Genomic DNA, 27,689 nt, shown 5'->3' on the forward strand with positions numbered 1-27,689 from the left:
CTGCCTTCAACAGTACAACAGTACAAAATGTGGACACATTTGCCTCTACCTAAAACATATTGGTTTAGGCATGATCTTGGGTTTGAAAATGTGTAGCTTTAACTGGAAAGGAGTAACAACCTAGTTGGCTTTCTCTTAAAACTAATGATGAATACAGGCCTAACCATGCTTGTGCAATCTGTATATAAAGATCTTCTTCTCCCCCATCTGCTTATAGACATCCTCTGACTCTGTCTTTCAAATGCTGCTGGTGCTGTGAATTTGAAATGTTCTCTCTGCCATTCTTAGCTGCTCTGCTCAGGCTGAATCCTGTCAGTAATTCCCAGCACTGACGGATCAGGTGCTGAAGCTGTTGGGCTGGGTGAGAGGAGGTGTGCGGCCCTACTCTGGAAGCTGTGTGACCACCCACCCTGGCTGCCCAGGAGGGAAGGGATGCAGCTGGAAAATCACCACACTGCAGCTACAGGAGGTGACCCTGCCTTGGGGAAGGGGGTGGTATAATGCCTCAATTGCCTTTGTCTCAGAAAAAATGACAAATTGAATTCACAACTGGGTAGTGATTTTAGTATCCTTTGTAGGGGTGGAGTGCCAGAGCTTTATGCCGTATTTCTGCTTCTCCCCAGTTTAAACCTAGGAGGAGTAAAACCCAGCCCCAGTATAACCTGGCACAGACTCCATCCTGTTCTGAATTATCCCCTGCTGCCAGAAGAGACAGCCAAAGCTCCCTGCTGCAGCCCAGTGCCACTCCCTATGGATAATCTCGTTGCAGAGTGAGGTGAAAGGGGAAGAAAAACAGAGCAGCAAATTATGCCAGGAGGAAAGCTTTGTTATATTTATAAGGCAGCTGGGTTAGGAGCCAGGGAGTGAGATGCTCATGTAGTAATGGAATAAATTCTATAAATGTAGTTTAGAATGGATGGGAGGATGCAAGCAATTAACTTGTTTTATTATTTTTAATTTCAGCCTTATATTCAAGTGTAAAATATTTTATATGCACAAATGCAAGAATATGCAGACTGAAAGTAAAAACAATATATGTGAATTTTCATATTACTCTGAAAGAGGTTAGAGGTTTATTGCTGGAAAATCACTAGGGGAAGTGATTTTTTTAAAGCAAGAAAGATGCAGGCCATGTCTGTCTAGGATCAAGGACTGTGTTGAGACAGCAGGCAGAGAAACATCAGGAAAATAAATAAGGCTCAGAATTGCATGCAAGAAAACAGCAAACAAAACCGTAAATTTGTGCTCCAAAGTAAGACAAGGGTAATGAGACTAGCAGCTAGTGGGAATAAAATGCTTATGTGTGTGGATGAGGTCAAAACTCTAAAAAGGATTTCTAGAAGAGAGAAAGAAATCATTAGGATTTTTAATAGACTGGGAGAAGGGAAAAACACATAGATATTGGGTAGGGCAAAGAGCTGAGAAGTGTAAAATTGCAAACTACTATGAATCAGCTCTCCAGTGTAATGTGGAAAAGACCCTAATAATAAAACTGTAGATGTCAAACCTGTGTGTCTCCTGTGGGGACAAACTCCCCACAGCTCCCCATGGCTCCATGCCTTTGTGAGGTTTAATGAATGGGGGCAGGCAGAGATGGGATGCAGTGAGCCGGGCAGGGACTGTGCCAAGGCTTGCTTGTCAAGTCATATTTGCCACAGGGCTGCAGGGTTGGTGCTTGAGGGGCTCTGGGACTGACTGGGGTGTGGAGGCACTTGCCAAAGCCCCCCGGGCTGGTGAACCCTTGGAACAGCCCTGCCTGCACAGGAGGAAGGGGCAAGGTGGCTGCTGCTGGGGCACCCCTACTTGGGTCACAGGGGTTGCATCAGGGAACAAATTGGCTCCAGAGCTGGCGTAACTGAGGTGTCAAGTGTTCCTGGTTTAAAACAATTTTTGGTTGATTTGTTTATTTTTGATTGCTTTTTTTGGTTTGGGGTTCTTTTTGGCTTAGGTTTCCCAGAGCTACGTAAATGTAGCTGACTTTCCCAGTTGATACTTAATGACATGGGGATGGGAGGGAAATGAATCACCGAGGCTACAGGAAAATTTATTTTCAGGAGAACAATAATGCCATATATCAACAAAATGTTTTGTTCTGTCACTTGATAGCTCATTGGCCATGAGGCACCATCCTGGAATCTTTGTAGACTGGGAGCGATGGCCTCTCTACACCTGAGTTAGCTGAAGATAAAAAAGGGCTTCATGATTCTTGCATGATAGTCATTGAAAGAGTCCTATAGAGATGAATGGTAGCTGGATTGGGGCCAAAGCCATCACATGCCTCTTTGTAGTAGTTGCATAAACAGAGGATGAGTAGATAATTTCCCGCTCTCTTCTGCTCTTGTCTAAGATCTGTCTTGTCATAGATAATTATAAATCAAAAATAATGAACTTCCCTTTTAATGCATTTGAAGCTTTGGCATGAAGTGGTGTAAACAAGTTCTGAAGTCTAGTATATGGGAGCATTAAACCTAATTATTAATAGATAAATAACTCTTAGTCAAAAACTGGGGGAGGAGTTTGAGGCTGGTAGCATTTTTTGCTAACATGCATATCCATAAATAGCAATAACTTGAGGGTCCTGTGATTAATCTTGTGTTCACAGAATAGATGCACTCTTTGCAAAATAAATAAAACAGAGAGGAGCTAGTTTAGTGTGCTGCCTGCCTGAACCTACGAGTCCTCCCCCAGACCTCAGCTCTTCCCGTGCTCCTGGAATGCACAAGGATAATACTTCGATTCATGCCTCCTTCTGGTTTGTGCTTTCAGTTCAGTGATTTGGCTCAAGTGAGGTAACACAAGGATCTGGCCTTTTTAGACTATGGTCTTTTATGAGTGGACAAGTTCTGCTCTTATATTTTCCAGTTTTCCTACAAAGCTGTTCACAACACTGAAAACTGGAAAGAATTATCTATGATTAAATTAAGTGTTAGCAGTACAGTTAACCTTAGTATTTTAATTTCAGCAAAGAGGCCTTTTATTGTTCATGTGTTTTCTAAAAATAAATCTCTTCTGTGAATCCAAGTAATGCATGGCTGTACAAATCCTTTTTTTTCCTCTAGGGTTATAAACTCCTTATTATATATCCACTTAATTATTTCTCCTTCATTACCCCTTTTATCTGCATACTCTGGCGGTCACAGCTCCCCAGGCAGTGAAGCTCATTGCACCTATACCATTGCTCTTGTACCCCTGTAGCATTGTCATCCAAACGCTGGATGAGCCACTTCCAGAAAGATTTCCACTTTACTATTGCATGAGTCCTATTTTCCCTCTGAATAAAGACAGACCTCTTTGATAGGTCTGGCTGTATAGTGACTGAAAGAAACAGGGCTTCTTACATAAATCTGCTCCTGGAAGTTGCTCTATGATTTCTTCTGCTTTAACTTCCTATATGAACACCATACAGCCGAGTGGATAAGAAGTATTTATTTTTTCCAAAGAAAATGCTTATATTTATTCCAGGCAGCAAAAGATTTGTATCTTTTTGTTCTTTCTTAAACTGCTCCTATTTTGCTACAAAATATTATTAGGATTTATTTAAGTTAATGTATCAGGAAAGTAAATGCTGCAGTTAAAGAATCAGGTCCAGCTTTGCAATCTATACTGGAGAGAAGTCCTGCTTGAGGAAAATGGTCAAAATACAAACTGTATGTATAATTTTCAATGCTTTAACAAGAATATTCTTGTATAATTTGGACTGGTCTGCATGACTAGTCAGGCTGAAAAGGTCAGGGTGAAGATTATACTACTCTGGTGTGCTGTGGGAGTCAAAACCACATGCTCCCATGTACGTCTGCTCTGTGGGTGACCCCCTCTGGGGAAGAGTTTTCCTCCGGCTGTGGCACTGAGCAGCCTCCTCCCCTGGGGTGATCACCCTCACAGCAGCCCCACAGCGGCAGCGAGCCCCAGAGTGAAGGGCAGCGCTGCTCCCCACGAAGTCTTGGGTACCCCTTGGCTTCACTCGGTTGGTACCGACCCTGGGCCAAACCCTAGGGAGCAGAGCGGGTAATCCAGTGTGTCCTGGGGAAAGAACATTCCCCCTCTGGTGTTCCTGTGCTGCAGGCACTGCTGCCAGGGCAAGCTGCCCCAGCCCCGGGCTCCTTCTCGCCGTCATGCGAGTCCCGGTTCCATGCAGGAGAAGGTTCCATGCAGCTGCAGGTCAGGACTGCCTCCTGGGGGTGGCAGTCACAGTAGCGTTTCGGACCGCAGCTGGAGGCATCTGGCAGAGCGAAGTGGGTGCCCTGAGCCGAGGTACGTCTGGGAGAGACCCCAGCAAACCAAAAATGCTCCTTCACTGAGAGCTGGGCACCCAAAGATGCTCCTTTTCTGAGAGCTGGGCAAGCCAGCCATTGTCTGGAAAGATGCTGCTTTGGTGCATAATTCACCTGTTTATAATAGTTTACTGGACTTGTGAGATCCCACTCAAAATAAGGCCAGAGAACTGATCCAGTACAAAACCAGGCCTGAAGCAACCTCGTTGGAAGGGCATGGGAGTCTGTAGCCGGTGCTGCCTTTTGCTGTGGTGTCACACCATGCTGGTACTGTTTTCTTGTCACTGATATTCACAGAAAGTACAGCTTAAACCATTCTTAAAGCCAAAGCAGAGAGTTAGTGCTTGGGGTGTGTTTCCATGCATGTTGCTGACAATGTTGGTGCAGGATGTGTCCCTTGCTCGCCCCTCAAACCCCCTGCCAAACCAGTTCTCCCACAACTCCTTCCAGCCTTCTTTTAAGTGCACATTTGAGGAGCCCCTGCTCTGTGGTTCAGCATGATGGTACTGGAAGGGGCAGAGTGGGGCAAGAACGAGTGCCTGGGGACAGGGGAGTGACTCTGTGGTACTCCCCAAGGTGTCACACTTCCTAGGACTTTGTAATCAAGTCCTCTTTTGCACCTCCCTTGAGAACTAGACAAGCATTGACCCAAAATGCAGATTTCTAAGTCTGTACCTTAGACAAGTGTCTTGCTGATGTGCTGTTTAGGAAAGAGAGAAAGAGATGACTAATTTCTGCCTGGTCATTGCTAGGACGCTCTCGTATTGAGGTTGTTTGAACATGAAAAGCATTAAACAGAATAAACACTGTCTCGAACTTTCTGGATACCCCCAGGCCATTATACACCTCTCTAATGAAATTGTTGCAAAAATAGATGAAAGTAATGTTTTACTTTTTTCATCTTTTCTAAATCTCTATTTGGAAATACATCTCTCTTTTTCGTCTTTTTTTCGTCTTTTTTTTCCCTTAAATCCACTGAAAATTACTTTAGCAGGTCTATCAACTTGGAGACTCCCATTTGAGTGTTTTAACTGAAATAACCTGAGAAATGATTGATCATTAAAGAAAGATGGCAACAGCCACCCAAGAACAAAGCATGGGAGTAATTCACTGGTTTTTCTGGAGTCAGAATTGGTCCATTAATATAAACAATCTGAAACATCCCAACAAAAATATAATGAAATATAAAGAAGCATTTGTTTTGTTTTGTTTTGGTTTTTTTGCTTGGCCTGAATTTTAGAGAGCTGATGAGAGTAAGATACCTACATACCATATACAGATGTGTACATCTTCTAAGGCCTTAGTAATTGTGACATCAATAACAAGTAATTAGCATCCATAGACTTGAGTGGATTACCAGAACTATGGAAAAAACAGAACCTTTAGACACTAAAAACATTATTTGAACAAGTTGTTTAAAATCTCAAACTCTTATATACAATTAAGTAATGTTGAGATTTTCAAATATTTGCATGACAAAATAATTTGGAACATTTTATTTGATAAAACAGTTGGGTATAAAGCAGTCTCACATAAGAAAGTTAACAAAAGTTCATTTTAGAGTACCCCAATGAGTTTAGCATTACAAAAAATATTATTTTTTAATCTCAGAGCAAGAGTTATCTACAAATCTATAACTTATGATTATCTAGAAACTAAAAGAATGTTCCTTTTTGCTGAGGTTGATGTTAGGATTATGTGCTTTACAAGTGCAGGACTCTTAGGGAATTAATTAGCTGCTGGTAATGTCAGCAACCTTATGTTTGTAACTTTATGCAGGAGTTATTTCTATTTTGTTAAGATACTGATTTTTAGCATATCTAGGAGAGATGTTGGTTCTTAATTACCCTTCTTATTACCTATGTATTTCTCAAACAAATCCTCCTTTGGATCTGTAGCTTTTCTGCAGGATAAAAAGGCCTCACACTGTAAATTAGATGTCAAATTCTCTTGAAGTGCTGGATAAGTACTGAAATTATTGAAGGAAGGGGAAGAAGAGGTAGCAGTTCCTTAGGGATCATCACATTTGTGAAACATTTTAGAACAATAGGTAGTGAGAGACACTTCCTGTTTCCATGTTTTTCTCATTTTCTACTGAGGGATGATAACTTGAGTTACCAGTTACTGGTAGATGTTCCAAGATGACGGTGAGATGGGTTGGCCCAGATCAGGCTAACAATGAGGATATTACCACAGAGGCTTAAACACTGTGTAATGCATGGTGAAAAATATATTTTAGAGTCTGCTGCTATCTTATGTGCTGTCTGGTTGTTCTCCTTTTTATTTTGTGGGTTAGAGGACCTGACTGTATGAATGATTCAGGAAAAATAAAGGTACATCAACAGAAGGTGTACAGTTAATACTCATGAACTGGAATATTATAATGTTTTGCCTGTATTAATGTAGGTGTGAAATGTTCTAAATCCCCTGTAATTCAATCCACCTACAAAATTAAAATGCTGAGGCAAAACTGTGGAAAAGGAAATGACCAGGAACTGATGGCAAGTGTAAAACAAACAGGAGAGCAAGGGGCGCATGAGCAAGCAGAAGGGGGAAATACCAAATGGGGTGAGGGAGGAGAGGGACCAAAGCAATGCCCATGGTGAAGCTGCATCCCTGAACCTGGTGTTCACAGAAAGGCTTGGCTGTAAGCGAGTGAGTGGGTGCTGGGCAGTGGCCATGGCAAATGCAGACCTCAGTGTGAAAATTGTGATCAAAGAGAGAGACCAGTGGGGTGAAACGGAGCAGTGCAGAGCTGGGCTGAGGAATCAGATGAATGAGTGATCCCCTCCATAGTTTAGGGCTAGGGGAAGAATAAAAATGATGTAAAAATGTTCAGGGAAAAGAGAAATACTGAAAATTATATTTGTCTAGTACTGAGGGAATCTATTGGAAATATCCATAACTATACTGAAGAGCAAATTACTTGACCCTTGGTCTGTTTCACACGGGGAGAACAGACCTGACGACAGCTGAGATTTGATGAAATGGTATATTTTTCAACAGTAACACAGCACATATTAAGTTGGTACTTCTAAAAATCAGCAGATAGACAAAACTTCCTTTGGCCAAGGAAGTGCCCAAAGCATTATTTTGTATTTTTAAATGCCTAGAAAAGTTCCTGAAGAGGCAAATAAATTCTCTAGCATGCCAGAATTTAGAGAGGGTAAGTGACATACCATGAATAATTATAAAGCTCTAACCTAGACATTAGTTCTGGAAAAAATTTATTTTAAAGCTTTATGTAGAGATTGATTAAGCATGAACACTGGAATAAGAATTAATGCTTAATGGCATAAGTTCACAGAAAATACATTCTCTCAAGGTAAACTTGAAAAATAAAATATGTAAGTGAAACTTAATCTCTGAGAAACTTATGTGGAACTGTACAGCCTTTTATCTGGCAGAAGGACCATCTAGAGTTAACATTAATCCCAAACCATCAACATGCACGACACAGGCTCTTTTCAAACGCCACAGCACACTGAGTGAGTGCATTGCACTATTATCGATGTGTGGCTCAGACAAGGTGATGGATCACCAGTGTGCCAGAACTGAGTCACCTTTGGGAGTTGGTTAATTTTCAAAAGCAAAAAAAAATAAACTATGAAAGGCAAGGACTCCTATTCTTCATGTCCAGCTGTGCTTCAGCTCTCTCCAGGGAGAAGGCAGTGGCTGTTGGACACAGAGCTGTGTGGACTGGAGCAAGGTGTGGTGAGAGTCACCACTGGACACTGGTGTTGTGAACTGCTAGGTCCCACTGACTGCCCTCCAACCACACGGCTGGTAATGGTCTTAAAATACAGCCTTTTATCTTGTACCATGAAAAAAACCAGTCTCTCTGTTTTGGGCATCTTCAGGTTACTGCTTTGCAAATTGTAGGAAATCTGAGCAAAACATTTTTGTCTGTTGGAAAGAAGTTGCTAATAAAGCTGCTACTGGAAAATATCTACTTCCATTTTTTAAAACTTTCTAAATTTCAATCTTGCACTTTTTCTTCCCCTTGTGACTGCATTCTTTTAAAGCAATATTCTACAGGATGGGTTCACTGTCAGGAAATAGTGGAAACATTTAAAAAAAAAGTTGTGAAAGATGAACTTAAAACACTTTTTTCAAAGTTAAAAATCATCCAAGCAGGGAAAACTTATTTACCATCACTCATCTACTAAATCAAATATTTGCAATAAATTGTTTTGAAACAATGAAGAAATCTTTTATTCTTTGAGGAAATTACTAATCAAGTCAAATTCAGTAATGAATGAATATGGTTAGCTCTAAACATTTTCTCCTTCTGTATTCTGACATGTCTTTAAGTATTTAAAAAGCTGAACCATCCTCTGTATTTCTCAGCTGTTAGTGATACTTAGACGGCATCACGGAGGCTTGGGGCATTTGTTTTCTCTCTTTAATTAAGCTATGCATAGTAATGTATCAGTGAGTTATTTGCAGGCAAAAAAACCCTAATCATATTAAACACGTAGCGAGTGGGAAGGCATTACAAATTTAAATAGAAGATGAGGATAGGTAGGATATAAGATACGGTAGGATATGAATTTGCTATTTTAAATAAGGCAAGAGAAGCTTTGCCCAGACAAGGATCCACTTTTATGTGTTACATATTTAAGCTACATCCCTAAGAGATATGCTATCTAAAATCAATGGACACAGTTACAACATTCATATTCCCACCTTCAGGTATCCCACGAGTCTGATTTTTTTCATTGTAACTAAAGGTGACTGGGCACACTTGGAAGTCCGTGTCTTTCAGATATTGCAGGCTCAGTATTTAAAAGCAGAAGCAGCAGCAAACCTCCTGCATCTGAAAGCCTTGACAAAGTAGTTATGCATAACATACTTATCTAAACCTGTATTTAATGTGAGTACTGAACTGTGAGTACTGAATTGTTCAATTTTTCAACCTCAGTCATTTTTTAAAAAAATAAATGTTTTTAAGTTGAATATTCCCGAAGTAGGTGGTTAGAGAACAGCCCTGGGCAGGGAGGAGAGTTAGATGGGGAGAGCTAGCCCAGAGCACTCATCTGTGGAGATAACAAACTGAAAGGCAGTCTCAAAATAATACTTTTCACTTCTACAGTGCCTTTAATCTGAAAATCAAAAAGCACTCTGCAGAGTCCATGCCGTCGCTGGGTTGCAGTCACTTCTGGCTATTCCTTTGAGAGGCTTTTCAGCTGCTGTCTGTCCTCAGAGCTGGTCTGTCAGTCCTAGACTGGTACCTCCCCAGCAGCAGTCCTGTGCAAATCAGTGCACCATTCAGAAAAAGAAAATTGAGAAATAAACACTGCATAGGAATGAGCTTCACATTCACCAAACCAGGGCAGTCCAGAATTATGGACACTGCAACAAACACCCACAAACCCAAAACAAAACAAAGAAACCCACCAAGCCTGGATCAGAATTGGTTTTAAGTGCTGCACAATACACAACTGCAGAACTAGACAGAAACATGGACTACTTTGAGAACTTTTAGCTGGGGTAAAAAAAGAGTTTGCTCTTGATTTGTGGAGAATCTCATTGCAAAAAGAATTTAAATCAGTCCTTAATCTTGCTACAGTGCTTTTCTTTTTCTCTTTTCATTTTTTTCTCCTTTTTCTTGTCTTCTTTTCCCTTGGTGATGTTTCCTTTCTGAAGACCATATAAAGCAGGACACAACAAAAGCATTTGCTTCCCTGGCCTTTTGAGAGGAATTATATTTAAATCCAGTTTTTCCAATATCTGGGAGATGATGAGCTTGTGTGCTGCTTCCTTTTAGCCAGTTCTTTGCTGTTCTGAGGGCTTCATGATTCACCATCACTGTGAACACAAGGAAAAGAAAAAAACACCAGTGTCACACTGTTGGGTTAGTTGTCTCAGAAGGAAATAACATGCAAGACTATATCTAGAGTTCATGAGAAGAAGATGTTACCAGAAAATAAATCTGTCATTCATGCAATGGATGAACCGATGCTGGCAGCAAGGGCTGCTCTGATTTCTGTCTGATGGTTTGTGGCAGCCCAGCACAGCCTTTCTCCTGCTCCTGGCCCTCTTTCCACAGCTGAGGATAACTTTGGAATTTTTGGTTTACATCTGACCTCATAACAGGTGCATTTTCTCTTTGTCCCACTGGTTTCTGCCCAAGTAGCTTGCTCCCTAGCACTTTCTTAATAACGTTTGGCTCATGCCAATGTTAAAAATGTGACATCTTATACTGGCTGATTTGATTTCAGTCAGCAGGGATAACAGCAAGGTTTTAAACCACCTCTGAAGCTAAAAGGGCCACTCGTAATATTTTACAAGTTTTCTTAACTCTCTAGCCAAATTGAGGCACATCCTGGGAATGCAGTACTTCTTTGTGTACCGACTTAGCAGCCACCCAAAACACCTCTCCACAAGAAGGAGTCATCCTTTCTCAGACAGAAAGACTAGGAGGGTGCCCAGCAGCACCCAAGATAAACCAAATCTCTTAGGTGATAAACCTTAGGGGCATTGCTTGTACTCCACACCCTCAAATGACCCATGCTGCAAAGGGGACAGGCTGCATTTATTTTTCTGGGAGAGTAAAGGTCCCTGGAGCAGAGATTGGTCTCTACCCCCTTGTGCACCACAGATCATCCCCTGCCTGCTGACCCTGCACCCACTGCCTGCTCCCTCCTGCACGCATGGGATGGGAGCCCTGGCCCAGGGCAGCTGGAGAGGCTTTGCAATTCTGTGCTCAGGCACAATCAGGATTCTAGCACTAGGTTTCAAAGGCAAGAGTTTTTATTTCAAATATGTCTTTTGAAAAGTGAATGTAAATTTTGAATATGTGCATATACATATGTTTGTATCTTAGCCTACAAAGCCAAGGTAGAGGACCACCTCCCAGGGAGCCCAGGCTATCGTATCTTGCCTCCTGTGCACAAACGTGCAGCCTTGATGCTCATGAGTACAGATTTTGCCATAATCATAGCTTTGCTTCATTTTACTTCTTAGTCTTTCACTTCCCTTGCTCAAAAGAGCTGCTGAAAATGTCTATTTATCTGTAAGTAATTATCTTTCTGACATTATTTATTCATCTAAGAATTTGGTTGGGAAAAGCAGCAGATCTTGGATTGACAAGATTCAATTGGAAATAAATAGGAAGCAATTTTTTGTTTGTTTACCCAGAAATCCCACCACTTCAAATATTTTTCCACATGGAAATGAAGCATATTTCAAAATTTCACATTAAATTAAATTTGAAGTAGCCTTGGGGTAAGGGAAACACTCGACTTAGAAATATTTTACCGCCACACACTTCTGTTCTTTAAACTTTCAAAAATTTTTATATTAAAAATTCACTTACTCTGAGGAGTAGTTTTGGAACAACTTTAATTCTGAAAATGTCAGAGTGTCATTATTGAAATGTTTTGTCTCATATGTTTTCAAAATTATATCAAAATCATTCATAGTTCAAGACATTTGGGTCTTGATGAACTCCCCCTCAGCATCCTTATGAAGCAAGAAAATACCATCTCTGTTCAGTGTAGCCTCAAGATGTTTCCCATACTGAAATATCTATAAAATCTAAAAAATAAAATTACCTTAATTTTAGAAGAATTTTGCCCAAACAAAACAGTCTTCCAGAATCTTAAAGGGAATCTAATATTCTTGCACTTTGTGTTCAACTAATATCCTTTGTATGAGCAGCTCTGAATGTTTTAGAGATAAATCTCCTATTTTTATTTGCATTTGTTTGCCTTTCAACAATTTAAGGGCATAAACTTCTCTAATCTAGTCTGATTCTAAGATACCATTCACAAGAAAATTTGGTTAAATAATGTGTGTGCCTTTGTTCTGACTGAAGCATACTTATCTGAACAGGGTTGCTTTTTTGTATCAAGGCTTAAGCTTCACTGTAGTGTTCTAAAATAACTCTGTTTTACAGGTGGGGAGCTTGAGGTAGGGTGTAGCCCAAAGATGCCTTTTGATAGCCAGGAGCAAAACCCCCTTCTTCTGATGGGCTTAATGCAAATCCAGTACAAAAACTCCTTTTAAAAGGATGGTATTTAAAATGTCAGCTCAAGCTGGTAGGTCATGATGATTTTTTTTTCCTTAAAATGAATTGTTAACGATTTTGAAAGTCAGCAATGCTAAGGGTGGTGTTGTGCCCAAAAAGCCTTTTACAGTATGACTTCTGCTGGTGTTAGCCTATGGGTCAAGCATTCTTTGTCCTATACTCCCTGCTATAGTCAGTGGTAGGCTCAGCAAATCTGCTTTTAGAGAACTGCTGTGCAGCTGCCTCTCCTTAACAATTTTCCCCCCTCTGAGTTATCATCTAGTGGCAGGAAGGGAAGACCCAGATGGCTAACAAATCCAGGATATTTTCCAGTTTCTAAGGGTGAAATTAATGTGCTTGCTTTCATCTGGAACCTAGGAACTAAGCCTCTTTTTTTCAAACAAAACTGAACTACAACAACGACGATTTCACTTGCAACAGGTGTAAAAAGAAACCTTTTAAATACAAGTGGCTGTAGGTGACAAGCCCCATCCAAAGGTTCCTCTGAAACTGCAACTTTGGAGCAACTGAGTAGCAAAGTCTGCAGCAGTGGTGATTTAACATCCCTATTTTACTCCTGAGAAAGGAAACTCAGAAGAGACAACTGGAATATTATGACAAGTCTGCAGTGGGAGGTGAAATTCTGCCAGAGTGGCATGTTCAGCTGAATTCTCTGATGCCATGGGAAGCAGAAGACCTAGGTCGTCTCCCTGCTCCTGGCCTTGCCTGATTGCATCACTGCTTCCACTGCACCAGGGATTTTCTTGGCACACAGGATGGCTTGTTTGTTTCATAGCCTGGCACAGAGCAGCTGCTTTGCCCACTCCTCAAAATGCAGCTGCAACACAAGGGTGCAGGCAAGGGCAATGTACAGCCTCTTGTTTCCAGCTGGAACTAGAATTTTTAATTAGGGAAAATTGCGAGGGGTTGGTTTAGGAGTTCTGGGCAAAATCCTGAGGAAACCAACCAGAAAGATTTTAAATTTACAAGCTGTCAGGATTGCAGTTTTGCATCCCACTGGGATCTCTGCTTGGACTATCAACTCGTGCCAGCTCTGGGGGAGTGCTGCAGGGGAGCACCAGGAAGGTCCTTGGTGGTTCTCATTCTTGTTTTTTTCTTGGAGTCAGACAAGTCCCTGTCTGTCAGGTCACAGCTCCAGCCAAAACATCTGGCAGTGGTTCCCAAGAACCTATAGGCACCAGGTGGCAGAGGGGAACTGGGTGCCTGCGGTGAAGAGTGCCAAGGAAGCTATGCTGAATGCTTGTATTAACACCTTGGGAAACTGTGATTAAAGTCTGATCAGTGAGTGAAACTCCATCTGTGCAATCTGGTTGTCTGTCTTTCACCACTTTGTAAGGCATAAGATTATTTAGAAGTGCAGTTTACAGGAAGAGACCTGTTTAGAAATAAGCATGTCAAGCCTTTAGTTTAAGTTGAAGTCAAGGTCCCTATATATAAAAATTTTAAAACTGAGATTGACCAAAGAATAATTATATAATTACTTAAAAAAATTAGATTATTTTAGAATGACATTGGCAATATTTCTTCAAATAATATAATGAATTAAAGTACCTCGGGTTGGCAATTGATTCTTTTTCTTCTTCTCTTACAGTAGGCAAACATTCACAGTCACCTGGAAAAGGGTAAGAAACAAGACTATAGTTACTCTTGGCAGTTGTTCTACATTTATTTTAAAAATGCATCAACTTTTATCATGCAGTCACTCTAGAATAATGATCTGCAGATACACTTCTGCACCCTTTTATCTGCACAGTCCCCATAGCATAAATCTTACATGTCTTTCCCTTTGGTAGGTGTTGCCATAATTTATTTATTACATATATTCCAGTTGTCTATGTACACCTATACAAATCAGCTACTTTTGAGGACTGTCTCCTACACACTGCCACAGGGAGGGTAGTTTGCTCATCTTCCACTGCTGACAGTTGCAGCTATACTTTATAGTCCAGCTGGGAATTTGGGGCTGGAGTTTAGGGAATGCTAACACACACACACAAAAAAAAGTATGTAAAATATTTGTTTCCTTCTCTCCACAAAATTTTAAACTATATTTTACACCACTTTTTTCCCATGCAATACACTTAATGCCTCTCTTTCACTACTGCCATTTAGCACATGTGTTCTACAAGAGCTTACAGACTGCGAAGGTCAAAACCCCATCATGTGGAGCACTGTGCTAATGCAAAGAAATGTTCCAAAGAGCTTTATGTCCTGAAAAACACAGCATGCCTAGTAGGTCAGGCAAATGAGCCATTTGGATAGAAGGCAAGGGACCAGGAATGAAAAAAAAAACAGTGTTTCAGCATTTCCTGGCCAATAAAAAGCTGTTCATCGTTCAAAATCAGGCCTTGGTTAACTCATGGCTTACCAACAACCTGCAACTTTTTGAGGACAATGGAGGCCCCTTAGAGGTTTTGACTGGGGAATTCACCTGGGAGAAAAATGGGGGGTAAAATGCAAGGTACTTAGAAGTATCTGAGAAGGGAGCTGAAGAAGCAGCTGCTGGTAGTTACTGTATGTTCTAATTGCTCCATGGGCTGATAGCTTTGCAAGGGAGGGGAAAGACATATTCACAGGTTCCTGGCAGCAATTTTAAATAAATGGTGGTCTGAACTACGAGCAAATGCATATTTCTTCTACAATGCCTCAATGTGGAGCACAAAACTGTAGAAATTCTGGAGACTGAAAGGACTAGATACTTTAGAGAAACCAGTATTTAGCATTAAAAAGATGTATTTAAAAATACAAATAACATTCACAGCTATAAGTGTGTTTAATAGAAATGTCTATTGAAAACTGAAAACATTTATGAGTTTCCATCACATATTAAAAATAACCTCCCACACAAACTAAAATACTCCTCTGAAAAATTCTATCCCTGACATTTGTTCAGTTATTTTAGTAGGAGGGAGTCAAGAGCACAACTAAAAATGTTGGAGGAAAAGCAGTGATAAGCCTACAAAACGCCTTCCATTGATTTCCTATGCATGGGATCTACGTCAGCAGGCAAGAGAGGGAGGATGGAGTAGAGGGGTTACCGTGTACCATTTTTGTTCATGCTGTTCATCCATTTATCAAGCTCTTCCATTTCTATCTCCATAACAGAGGGCGTGTCTTCTTCAAAAATAGGACTTGAGAGAAGAGACGGGGCAAAAAACCATTACACAAAATGCTTAATTCAAACAATTTACAATGTAGTGATTTTGTATGACTCTCCTATAATTCCAGACACATGTATTAGCTGTGGAAAGCCATCCTAGCCTAGTAATCTGAGAAGATGTCAGCCCAGTGGGTGTGAACCTAAGGGGCCACCAACAGATGCGAGGGAGCGGCGCTGAGATGCCAGTCCTGGGCAGAGGTAGGGCCAGCTGAGACATAACACGCAGAGGGACTCAGATAGTGCAGCCAGGGGCATGCCAAAGCACAGGGTCACTGCAGCTTCTTGAAAACTCTCCCTGCTGTAAATAGAAAACTAAAAAAAAATTTGTTCCTGCCCTCCTGGAACACATGACAGAAGTGCCATTGCTCCAGTGTTAAAAGCTGAAGGCCTAAAGTTTCATCATATCTGTGACTGACGTGCAGTGACTTCAAAAGGAAAGGTCAGGAGTGGAGTAGCTGCATTTATTTAAATGCCTCTGCTTAGCTCCCTTTTGCTTATCATTCCTGCAGTCATATGATAGAAAAAATATTTTTAGCAAGAAAACTTTTTTTTTTCTCGTAGAGCCAATTCATGAACTTTCAGCATTGATTAGCAAGATGGAGCTCAGTAAAAGGTACCAATAAAAATTATCACTCTGATATGAGCCACCCAGCTTCTGTCTTGTTTTCCAAGCAGCTAAGGCATTGCTCCTGTGGCAGCCAGGCAAGCCTTTCTGCCTCACCTCTGAGTAAGAAGACAAACTTGAAAAACAGGAGAGGAAGACACAGAGCTTGTTCTAAATAGTAAAAGCCTGTGATGAGCCTGGGAACTGATCCCCTTTGCTCATGGGGCACCGTGTACCTCTTGTGGCTGGTGGAGGTGCCTAAGAGCAGGTGCAGCAAGGGCTGTGGGCTGTGGGTGTCTGTGGAGCAGCCCTTGCCTCAGTCACCACTAAGTCTTGTTCTCCTGCTCTAGTCTTACACCTTCAGCTGGGTACTGAAGTCACACTTTAGCCACCTGTTGAGATAGCTGGTTCAATTTGGCAAAAGGCAATGATGTTTAGTATACAGCTAAATTAAAAGAGATGGTGAAGGAGACAAAGGTTAGAGTAAAAGAATTTTTTTTTAAAAAGAATGGAATTCATAAAATTTACCTTTTCACATTTTCACTTCCCAGCTCATCTGGAAAAGAAGAGAACTGGTGTTCATAATTCTTCATGATATATACTCCATTGTATTTACAAGGTCCAGACTGCAAGCCTTGAATAGGGTCAAGTAAAATAGGTTGCATTTTCAAAAGGCATAAAAACTAAATTGCAGATGAAAGACAAAGCATCTTATCCTGTTTGTAATTTTCAGAGGACCCCATTATTTCGAATCTAAAAGCAGCTTGTTATTAGCTCAGCCATGCTGGGAGGAAGCCCAGTGTTGGTGTTGCAGTGGGCAGGACAGGGCAGATGCACACTTCCCTCAGCAAAACAGATGTGCTGAGGGAAATGGTATCCTGAAAAGGAACCACGTCTGAGAAAAAATTGTTTACTGGAAGCATTGGGACGTTTTGCTACAGATTACACTCAGGCAATCCAGCTCTGTCTGGAGACTCTGGGAGCCACTCATGGGGAGAAGGGTGGGGAGGAGTTGGACTGCATGGCAGATTTGATCTTAGGCAAATGAAGCTGAACTAGCCAGATGTCAAAAGGGATCCAATGCTACTTGTGACTCCAAGACAAAGTAAAGATGGGGAAAGCAATGGTGTCACAGACATAATTCTGATAAATATCTTCACCTCCAGGAATCAAGTGACTGAAAAACCTGTCTTAAATCACCTTACTTTTAATTCATTGTTGCCAGTGGGTGATACCTCCCAGTTGTTCCAGCACATTCCCAGACTGCAGAGCCACCCCAGTACCACAGAGCCATCTGCCCCAGCCTTGACCTTGAGGATGCTCAAAATTCCAGGTCCAAGCAGTTGGCACGGGGCATGAGATCCCAGGATTGTGTTCCTGAAAGGGATTGTGTTCCTGAAAGGCACCACATTTCCTAACCCTCTGAAGAGTGTACCTGCATTTCAGTCACCCAGAAACAAGTAGACAACTGGGTGTCTGGTTGCAAATTCAGATTTTGTTAGAGGGAAACCCAGTGATCAGGCAAATGCAGCCTAAAAATGCCCTGAAAACTTGACTTAAAATCTGTGTTGAATGTGTTGCACTGTCTGCCGGCTGATGAGCTTAGAGCTGCACTCTGACCATGTAGAGACACTGATATGACTATTTCAGGATTTCACTTACCAACTATGTGGTTTTAATATGACACCTCACTTTGTTTTCTGTGGCCTGACACTCCAAGTTACCAATTCCTTTGTTGACAGATAATGGCACCTTCCTGAAGCATTGCTCACCCTACTGCAGCACCCAGGCAGTCTGACCTAGCTCATTTGCTGTGATGTCTTCACAGCAGCCACCACCCTATGGAATCAGGATCCCTTAAAATTGTTCCTTAAAATGGTTTTGCTTGTTCTTATTTTATTGAAGCTCCAAGCAGCTTTACCTTGTGGGCACTATGGGCTATAGAAGCATTAATTTCACCTTGCGTAAAGTTGTTGAGCAGAAAGACAGAACAAGCATTTGCAGCCACAGTTACATCCCTGAGCATTCTCAGCATTTCCAGGAGCCAGAGATTGGTGCCAGAGCTCCCATGGGTGTGGCAGCATGAGCAAGAGCTGCCAAGAAGCAGAAGTAGCTCCTGCCCAAGGAGAGGTGCATGACCAGGTACTGCTGGCTGGGGAGGATCCCTCTCTTACTTGTCAAATGTGCAACTACAATCAGAGAAGGGCATTCTAAATGTGGCATCCCATGCCTCAAAATAATGTTCTGCTAATGTTGAACACATCCTGAAAATAGCCTTTTGATGCACAAGAAGACAAATTTACCTTGCTTAGACTTTTTCCTTTTATGATGCATTACAAAAAATGTGATCAAGAAGATCAGCAGGACCAGCAACACCACAGGGACAACATATATCAAGATAGACTGTTCTGCTGCTTCTAGGCTGTCCTCATCATTCACAGCATTCAGTTCAGTACTTGGAGAACTCTGTGTTTCAAAGCTGCTTTCAGTAGTGCTTGCTGTTACAAGTACTGGCTCATGGTCATCCACAGTCGAAGGACCCGTAGCAGGAAGGTGTGTTGTTGTAAAAGTGGGTAATATCACCAATCCATCTCCTGATCCATCGGTTCCAGGGCCTGCCAAATATACGAGGACAACTTAACATTTTAAAGGTTTCATTAGTACTGTCAGTGAGTCACAGTGTACAGCTCTAGTATTTACTTCCCATTTGATGTATTAAAAAAAAAAAAACCAACCGAAACACCGGATGCCCCATACACACAGATTTGAAGTCTTGAGCATCGGATGTAAAATTAGATCTCAAATTTGTCACAAAATTGTACAAGTCATGACCATGTTCTTCAGCTGACTTTTACTGGGACACATCAGCATGTGTCATCTATCTGCACACAGCTGCCTTGCACAAACAGACTTATTTTCCTGCAGGTTGGCATCCGGTCTTGCTCTCATGTGAAATTATTCTACTTCTCAGTAAACCACACCAGCCTGTTTTGTGTCTCAGTCTTGGCACATACATCCCTACCCTTACCCAAGGAGTAAGGTACTGCCTTCAGGGAGACCATTATCCCTGGTTCACCAACTTCTGTGGTTCACTGATCTCCCTGTTTCTGTGCCTTTCTCAAATCTGTTAAATTTGTCTTACTGTGAAAAACAGAACTGACAAAAGGAAGCCTGAAGGATGCAAAAGCTGCTGCCTTCCACTTCCGCATGGACTAGAAGAGGTGATAGTAACATGGGGACTTTACTGCATACAGGTCCAATTAGCTGTTCCTCTGTCTGATCCTACAGGCTGGCTGAAGGAGTGTGTGGCAAAGCATCAGTGCTTGGTATTCCCCATAAGTGCTAAGACTGGGGATTTTGACTTTGATCTCAGTTCTGGTTTCATTTATCATGCATTTTGCAAGAAGAATGGCTAAAATTGGCTGTGTTGGTAATAGTGAAACAAGTGCTTTTTGTGTGTCTAGGTAAGAGTCTATTGACTGTCATAGAGTCTAAAAGCTTAAAAGAAGTACAGCAAATTCTGGGCTGATACTGATGCCAAAAATCCTGTTGTAGCCAAAGGGGCAAGAATCAGTCTTTAGATAAATTACAACAGCAAAACCTTCAATAATTTTCTTGGCATGAAATTAAACTATGGGTTTTTTGTGTTATCTGCCCTTTCAGATACAATGCCGGCATGGTGCACATCTCATTTTATGCAATATAGCAGGATGGGATTTCATGACTTTTGCAATTACATGTTTCTCCTCGTTCTTGTAAAGTGCTGGGCAGTCAGAGTTTCCACTAGAGTTAGCAAGAGCTTAAGGTTTTCAGCACCTCAGTGCTGGCATTTCCAATCTCACAGGACTGGAACCAAAAGTACTTAGCATTTTAAATGCTTTTGTAAACACATTAATCTTCATAATGGCCCTGAGAGATGAGCAGTTATCATCTCCATTTTACAAATGAGAAATCAGAAGGACGGGGATGCTGTCCTTCTCAGGGATGCCAAGTGAGAGAGAAAAACTGGGATTAGAGCGCTATCTCTTGCTTAATCCACTCTGCAGCATCTTCTCTCCCACCAGATTCGTCTCAAAGAGGAGATGAGTATTTCATGAGACTGTATTCAAGGAAACCCAATTTCAGATGAATAAAATGATTTGAGTGTGACAGCAGTGTTTTATCTAGATTTTTATGCTGCACATATCACACAGGCATCTGATTGTTTCATCCTTTCCTGAAAACTAGGAAAGAATTTGAATACTTAATGTAATACTGTGAAGGTCACCAGACTCTGCACCACAATAGGACAATGAAAATGATATCTCTTCTGTGGCAAAGCACTTTGTATCAATAGTCTCTCTTCTGTATTTAGTATTTCAGTCAAGAGCAAAACACTATCTCTGCCTCCCTTGCAGGTAATGACCCCTTAGGTGTGTGCTGCTCCATGCCTTCCCGTGATCTGCTGGCTGTCCTTAATCTTATCGCAGAGGACAGGAGGAAGAGCTCCTCTCCCTTATTAGTTTGGCCGTTTGACATTTCTTTTCCAAGGTAGTTTGTAGTTCCCAGTGCCTGCAGCCACTCCGTTTCAATTGCTGTTGTACAGCGCGGCGAGGCAGCACTAGCGATGTCTGTGCTGCAGACTGTGGCATGATGGACTGTGCTACAGGCAGAGCTGATGGGCCACCGCAGCCTCACTGAGCCTCTTCAATGACATTGTTTCATTTTCCTCCTATGGCCATCACCCTTGAAACCCATTGCCTGCCACATTTGATATATCGAGAGGGACAAGCCCTGTTGCTTAAAATAGGGAAAGGGTGTGGAGAAAATACCTTACTTTTCATTTACTCGTTGAGCTAAAATGGATTTTTCAAATGTCTAAAGCATGGTGTGGCTTTAAAGCAAAGCAAACAGTCACACCTCATTAACTGCAGTGATAAACTTTCAGCTGCAGAGTATGCTGTGCTTGATTTCTGAGAGAGACTTTTCCAGTATCTCTGCTACTTTGCCTGGTTTTGAACTATGAAACAGACTTCAAACCATTTGTCTCTGTGTGAAATAGAATTACCTTTTCTAGTCTCCAGGCAAAGAAAATGGCGAATCACAGAGAGTGACCTTGCTGGATATTTTTGACATATTTTTGTTCACTTTGCATAATTCCAGGGACAAAACGGCATCTCTCTGGGAACACCATTTCCTCTTACAGAGGTCTTTTCTCTGACTGAATTAAATACATCTTTCAGCAGAAGGGTAGCCAACTGCACAATGTTCTTGCAAGGATATTGCTCTTATTTCCTGCATTTTACCTGCTGCCCCAACACATCCTGCTCCCCCATCCCCTCTGAGGAGCAGAGTTCGGCCTCAAGGGATGCCTCACCTGTCACCCAGCAGTTGTTCTCACTCTCAGGCCACCCACACATCACCCTTTTTACACAGCAGGAAAGCACAGCCTGCACCTGTGTTGGCCCAGTGGCTTGCACCAGGGAAGGATTTGTGCCTCCACTCCAACAGGGAGAGTCTGGTGCAGCTGTAGTGCTTGCCAGAGCTACCCGCCCAGGCCACATGAGACACACGTGATTGACCTCAAGATAGTTGCTATTTTTCATAGTGTTTCAATTTAAAGTGCTCAGAATAGCAAGTGTGCTGTGTTGCAGCTGGCCCCAGTGGCTGTTTTGTGGGGTGAATTAAAGCTGGGCATTACAAGGTTTGGAGCAGGGCAGAAGAGCATCTGAAAATTGGAGATTTTGTGAGGTGCTGTTTGTACATTTTCTCCACGCCTGATTTGCAGTGATAATGCATACCATGAAATGTCTTGTCAGCTGTGCTGTGGTTTCATCTTGCAGAGATCTACTAGCTCCCTGCAAATGGGAATCTGACTACAATACAGCATGACATTCAGGATGGAAAAGCAAGGCCAGTGGAGTGCAACAAAGAACAAGTCACACGTGACCATAGAGATATCTCCTTGACTTTACAAAGCCTGTGCCTTTTTTCTTCTTGAGCTCAGCCTCATGCTGTTGGCTACAGTCCAACATCCATGTTCATCTCTCTGCACATGTTGTCCAAGGAGCAAATGCTCATACAACAACCACATCAGCTTCACCTTTGTCTGGACCACCTGGGGCATGAATGCTGGTGACTTCTTCCCATGTTAAGGGAAGTGGATGGGAACACACCACAGCTTCAGCCCAGCCTGTATTGCCACTTCCCATGCTTTCAAGAGAAGAAGGGAGAGGGGCTGGCATGCAGCTGCATCCCATCCTGATGGGAAGGTGGACACAGCTGGGACTGGAAGTTAAAAAGCTGGAGCTGGAAGGCAGGAAGTTCTCAGGTTTCCACAACTGAGATACTAGAGGATCTAGTACTCAAGGAACCGAAATTCTTGAGCAAGCATTAGCAGCATCTCACAAAAGGTCCAATTAACAGTTCTTACAAATTATGAAAAAGCTATGTCCCTGTATGCAGATACCACAGTATAAGGTATTACTCAATATTTTCTACTTTAAAAATATGTTTGGGTCACTGATGGACTTTGCTTGAGTTTTGGAGGTGCTCCTAAACCTGCTTTTCATGGGAGACAGAGGCAGTTGAACATACCAAGGTTTTACAGATTGGAGTCCAAAAAACTACATCTCAATCAAACAACATTTCTGTTGTTGCAGCATTTCTTCCTCTGAGGTTTGTGCTGCAGCACACAGAGGTGGTGATATGGGCTTCCTGATGAAGTAAGCAGGCAAACAGGTTTCTGAATTCACTTGGATGCAAGGCAAAGGAAAATAGCACAGGAAAATAGCTGGCAGTCAGCACATTCAGTTCTGTTGTAGAACCGTTGGTCTCTCTGCTGCCTTGCCATCAGACTCAAGGACTGGGCTCTCTCAAGGGAATTTTCCAAATTACACTATAGTGCCTACGGACAGAAGAAAAAGCAATGAGAGAAAAAGCAAGAGCTATGTCACTCGGATAGCCAGGCTTACTAGTTTGAAAGGAAAATTTTTGTTTCTCCAGACTTTATCATAAGCTATAAAAATGCAGTGAAAGGAAGGCTCATGGGCAGGTGACAGAACAAGGCTATAAAGCTGGAAAAAAGTTACCATATCCTATATCATTCTGCTCCATACACACCTTGCTTTGGTGGTACAGTCATACCACTCCACATGGTCTGTATGATCCTCTCATGTATTGCTTGGCTCGTCCCTGCACTGTTCCTCTCCCCACATTTCAGGTTGCTGTAAGAAGGGCTGTTCCTTTCCATGGCCAGGGCTTGCCCAGCTGCCTGTTGTGGCAGGTCTTGCCTGTCAGTCTGGCTGGAAGAGGAATCCTTAAAAGCCTGCAGGCTAGCTGTTGGGAGCGTTAAGTTCCTCTGATGAGGGAGCACAAGCATTTCAGGGTGGCTAATCTGTAGACAAGATCCTATTAAACTAGGTGCTTAGAAAGCGTTATCTAGGTATAACCTGAGAGAGGAAACAACTGTTTAAGCTCATTTATACAAGATGGAAACTGCTTTTCCTCACTGTATTTCTATCCAGCTGAAGTGCTGCATTAACAGCCAGTGTTGCAAATTTAGTCACACATCTTAGAGTCCAACTGTGAACCTGTAGTCTCATTTCTCACCCCCAGTACTAAAGGCTTTCCAGACCAATTTATGCATTTAGTTGCTTCTACTTAATCTGATGGCCTTCTAGCTCTGCATCTGTGATACCCGTGTGACTTCACTGTGATGCAAATCTCTCTGCTCCTTGCTCTCAGGAGGACCCTGAAATTAAAGATTCAAAAGCTCCAGAGGCTTTCCAGCTATAGTAAAATCTCTTGAGGGAAAAGAGACTGGTGTCAATGACTGAAAATTAGTATACAATCTTGCTGATGTAAATGAGAGATTTTCTGAAATGTCCCTGAAGCACTTGAATAAAACAGTGATGGTTCATGTGTGTGGATAAAAGGGAGGAATGGTAGTAAATACTTAGGAGAAATTGATGTGGTTCAGTAGAAAGGATTTTTCGTCTGCTTTTCAGGACACTGCACTTTGGAAAGTGTAGCAAATCCTCTCTGTAATTCCTTGCATTGTTGCTGTGCTAGAAAATTTTAACAGGTGACTGTAACGGGTTCAAATCCATTCTCAGTTCATTACTCGGGGGGGAACAGGTCAAAACTACTGCTCCCTTAGGGACCTTGGCTTTGTAGGGGAGGCAGCCTAAAAGGCACTTCTCTGCCAAGGACAGAGTTGCTGTCTGTGCTCAGGGTACAAGCTGCTGAATATCTGGATCTCTGATAGTAGTGTTTCTTTGAATGACAATTCAAAACAATAGCACAGAGACACAGACAAAATAAAGCCCTACCTGCAACTATCCCAGCTCTTCCACTTGGAGATCTTACATGTTTTACTGATCCTCTCCCTCACACATTTTCTTGCTCCCTATTTCAGACCACTTATGCTGCAATTTTCCATGTGTTTCACCGAACACAGTGCAAGATACCATAGCCTGGGAAATGACTCAAGGGTCAGAGTCTGTTCCTATAAGCTGTAGTAAGGTTCTTAATGCTTGTTACTAGGGTCAGCACACACACCTAGGTAGGTCTTCAGGGCTGCTGCAAGGCTGAGCTCTGGGTACCATCCCCTACAATGGGGGTGATGCCCTACACTGTTACCTGTAGGGCTTCCTGACTGCATTAAAGCAAGGGGAAGGGAGCTGGTGCAAACCCCAACATCCCCTCAGTAAGGAGCTGGGAGAAGGCCAGCACCCACAGCTGAGACCTCAGGAATGCTCTCAGAGCTACTGGATTAGAGTGATTGTAGCGTAGCAGGAAGAAAACCATCCATAAATCATAATCCAAATGGCAAGGCTAGGCTTTTATGAGGCTCTGGCATGGTATGGGAACAGGACTTATAAAGACTTTAATCTGTCTGTGCTGCAAGATTTAATCATTCTCTGTTTGCCTATTTTGTGAATGGTCTCTAGACAGTAGACCACTTAAAAGGTGAAGACTACGTCTGGCAGAGGGTAAAAAAGCTCCCTTAAAGGTCCTGCCCTGTTGATTGTGAGCAAGGAAGAGTGAGAGCAAAGGAGCTCCCTGGGAAGCTGCTCTCAGCAGAGGGGTTCCTGACCCACCAGTGCCTGTGGGGTACGTAAGTCCTACATAAACTTTCCCCCCACCAGTTTAATTTCATCCCCAAGGCCCAAGTTCACAACTTCCCTGTCCCATCCTTGCAGTCAGAGTACGCCCCCAGGTACATTTTGAGGGTGGTTGCATAAGCAAAATCCACCTTTGTATGGGGAGCAAAGGTGGGTGCTCTCCTCCCCTTCCCCTGTGACTGTGGATTGGCTCTGTAGAGTCAGAGATGACAAGGCTTGGGGAGGGCTCTGGCAGGACTGAGTCACTCCCAAAGAGGAACCATTCCAAAATCAACCAGAATTTAAAGGTGGACCTACTGATAGGAAGGCTCTGAAGGCAGTGGGGAGTGGGTTGGGGCACCTGGCATGTGACATCTGCCTGGTGCTTCCTGCAGCCTCTAATGCCCATTACAGAGAAGGGCAGGGGGGCACCAAGGCTGAGGAGCCCCGGGGGACATGGTGATGAAATAGTAGCTCTCAGTACCCTGCACACGAGCTAAGGAAGCAGGAGCCTGATCACTCTGCACTGCCTTCATTGTACTCCTCCCTTTCCCTGGGACCTCTGTTTTGCTCTGCCCCACGGCAGGATTTTTGTTCCCCTGACCGCTTTGATTCTGAGCTACATTCAATGCTTGCAGCGTATTTTCCTTACGTGTCTGCAATGCAGCAGGGCTGTAGTAACGCAGCCAAACCCAAACCATTTTATACCTCGCTAGTCTCCTAAGCGCAAGCAGCTCAACAGCATGCCAGGAGCCTGCAGCCCAGCTCTACACCCTGCTTATAGTACTGCTTTTCAGGGGAAAAGCGTCCACACCAAACCAATTCCAGCAGTGCATTTTAGGACATTAAGAGAAGTCCAGTGATATCTGAGAGTGACCATCTTCTTTCCCCGCTTTCTGTAGAGCTCCCGCTCGCTGCAGCAGCACGGAGGCAGCAAATACTTCTAGTCCGTACCGAGGCACTTTGGCAGGGATTTGTTTGACACCGAAAGGCATGTAGCACCACCGTGGCAAGGTTTCACACCAAGAGCTGCCTGTCATGTTCGGTCGCTGGCTGCCAAAATGCCAGTGCAACCAATGACCCTGGCAAACAGGAGAGAGCCTCTACAACGACACCCCAGCGCCTCAGCATTTTGTCACAAGTGGCTTCTCCACTCATGGTTCTTCCCTTCAGAGGGTCAGGACCTAAGTCCATGGTGCCGGCCACTTTGTTCTGCAGATGAGAATTCAAAATATTTGCCTCCGGAACCGGCTGTTCCTTTGTTAAACCAGTTTCAGTGCACCGGGACTGCGGAAATCGGCAGTCACCTATTGAATGGAAGCAGTGCTCTGCCTTTAACTTTGCTATTAAACACTGATGGTATGGGTGTGGAGTTTAAAAAGTTCAACAAATAACTAAAATTAGAAGCAAAATGCCTGATAGGTCAACATGGAAACTCCGGTTCTCTACACACCTGCAATTTAGGAAATGTAGGAATTGTAGGATTTGTTTGCTGCTGTTCGGGGATAGGTCTGAGGAAAAAAAAGTCAAAGCTTTGAAAACGACAGGCAACTGAAAACAGAGAGGGTAAACACAGCAAAAAGCAGCAGAGAGCAAGTTCCCACAGATCTCCTCCCAGTGCTCAGTTTGGAGGGTGTTGCCCTCCAACTTGGTCCCATTGCTGCAGGCAAGGCACGCGGTCCCACCTCGGCAGGCGAAAGGCGCTTTCCTACTCACCATCGCCGGCAGATCCTCCAGCCAGCGCCAGGGCAGAGAGCAGGGAGACGAGAGCGGCGCTCCGCATGCTGCCCCGGCAGCGCTGCCACCTGAGGGGCGCTCGGGCAGCCTCCCTGCTGCACCCGAACATCTACATTTCCTGCTTCCTGCCGGGGAGCATCTGAGCTGCATTTCTTCAGGAGATGGACTCTCTTTGATGGGTTTTAGGAAGTGATGTAATTCCGTCTGGGCCTGTCAAGCGAGCAATGATTGCAAAAGAAAGCAGAAGAAAAAAAAAAAAAACAAACCCAGAAGTTGCTCTTCAGGCACGCACTTGGCTGAAGCACCTTTATGCTGTAGGTGAGGGACCTCCCGCTCTCTTCTCTTTTCACTCCTGACTTTACTACCTTCTGTCTTCATCTACACACAGTGCCACAGATCATACAAATACAAATCAGACACAAAACTTCATGTATGTATGTTAGCAGGAAGGGTTTAGGTCATTTTTCAGGGTGGTTGAGCAAGAAAATTTCAATAGTGCCTCCCCTCTTGCCTTGGTTTTCAAGCTGCAATTCTCCCCCCATTCAGCTGGGAGACTGCATGAACTTACAGTCCCAAAAGACAACCCCCAAGTGAGCTGTTTTCAGCAAATGGCATGAATGGCTGGCTCTCTTAGCAGTCTGTAACTGAGTATTCTGGGCTGGCTTGTGCTGAGGAAGAGGAAAAAGCAAAAAACCACATCAGTTTCTGTTATGAGCAGGTGGCTTAGCTAGAAAGTGCTTAGACACCAGTGTGATGATGGCTGTAGATGACAGGGGACAGAAGGTTTCAATTCCCA

General features: G+C 42.9%; 1 protein-coding gene across 2 annotated transcripts; it reads right to left on the reverse strand.

Annotated features, from left to right (window-relative positions):
• Positions 1–8,496: 8,496 nt before the first annotated feature.
• TMEM154 (transmembrane protein 154) lies at positions 8,497–27,042 on the reverse strand. Of its 2 annotated transcripts, none has more exons than XM_069012111.1 (6): positions 26,873–27,042; positions 18,374–18,685; positions 16,599–16,626; positions 15,352–15,437; positions 13,858–13,918; positions 8,497–10,082 (listed from the first exon to the last, which is right to left on the reverse strand). In XM_069012111.1, exons 1-6 carry the CDS (start codon positions 27,000–27,002, stop codon positions 10,067–10,069), a joined length of 633 nt encoding a protein of 210 aa, XP_068868212.1. In that variant the 5' UTR covers positions 27,003–27,042; the 3' UTR covers positions 8,497–10,066. The 2 variants fall into 2 exon arrangements, with proteins under 2 accessions (XP_068868212.1, XP_068868211.1); XM_069012110.1 differs by lacking the exon at positions 8,497–10,082 and adding an exon at positions 13,592–13,681.
• Positions 27,043–27,689: the final 647 nt, after the last annotated feature.

The sequence above is a fragment of the Aphelocoma coerulescens genome, chromosome 4, assembly GCF_041296385.1.
Source record: "Aphelocoma coerulescens isolate FSJ_1873_10779 chromosome 4, UR_Acoe_1.0, whole genome shotgun sequence".
Classification (NCBI taxonomy): domain Eukaryota; kingdom Metazoa; phylum Chordata; class Aves; order Passeriformes; family Corvidae; genus Aphelocoma; species Aphelocoma coerulescens.

Excerpts from the sequence above, each read along its gene's own strand:
- TMEM154 (XM_069012110.1), bottom strand. The coding sequence starts at position 27,002 with ATGTTCGGGTGCAGCAGGGAGGCTGCCCGAGCGCCCCTCAGGTGGCAG. Across the intron at positions 16,627-18,373 it reads AAGGAAAAAGTCTAAGCAAG|ATGAGCTGGGAAGTGAAAAT; the intron begins GTAAATTTGTCT and ends CTTCTTTTCCAG. Across the intron at positions 13,682-13,857 it reads GAATCAATTGCCAACCCGAG|GTCTCTTCCTGTAAACTGCA; the intron begins GTACTTTAATTC and ends ATTTCTAAACAG.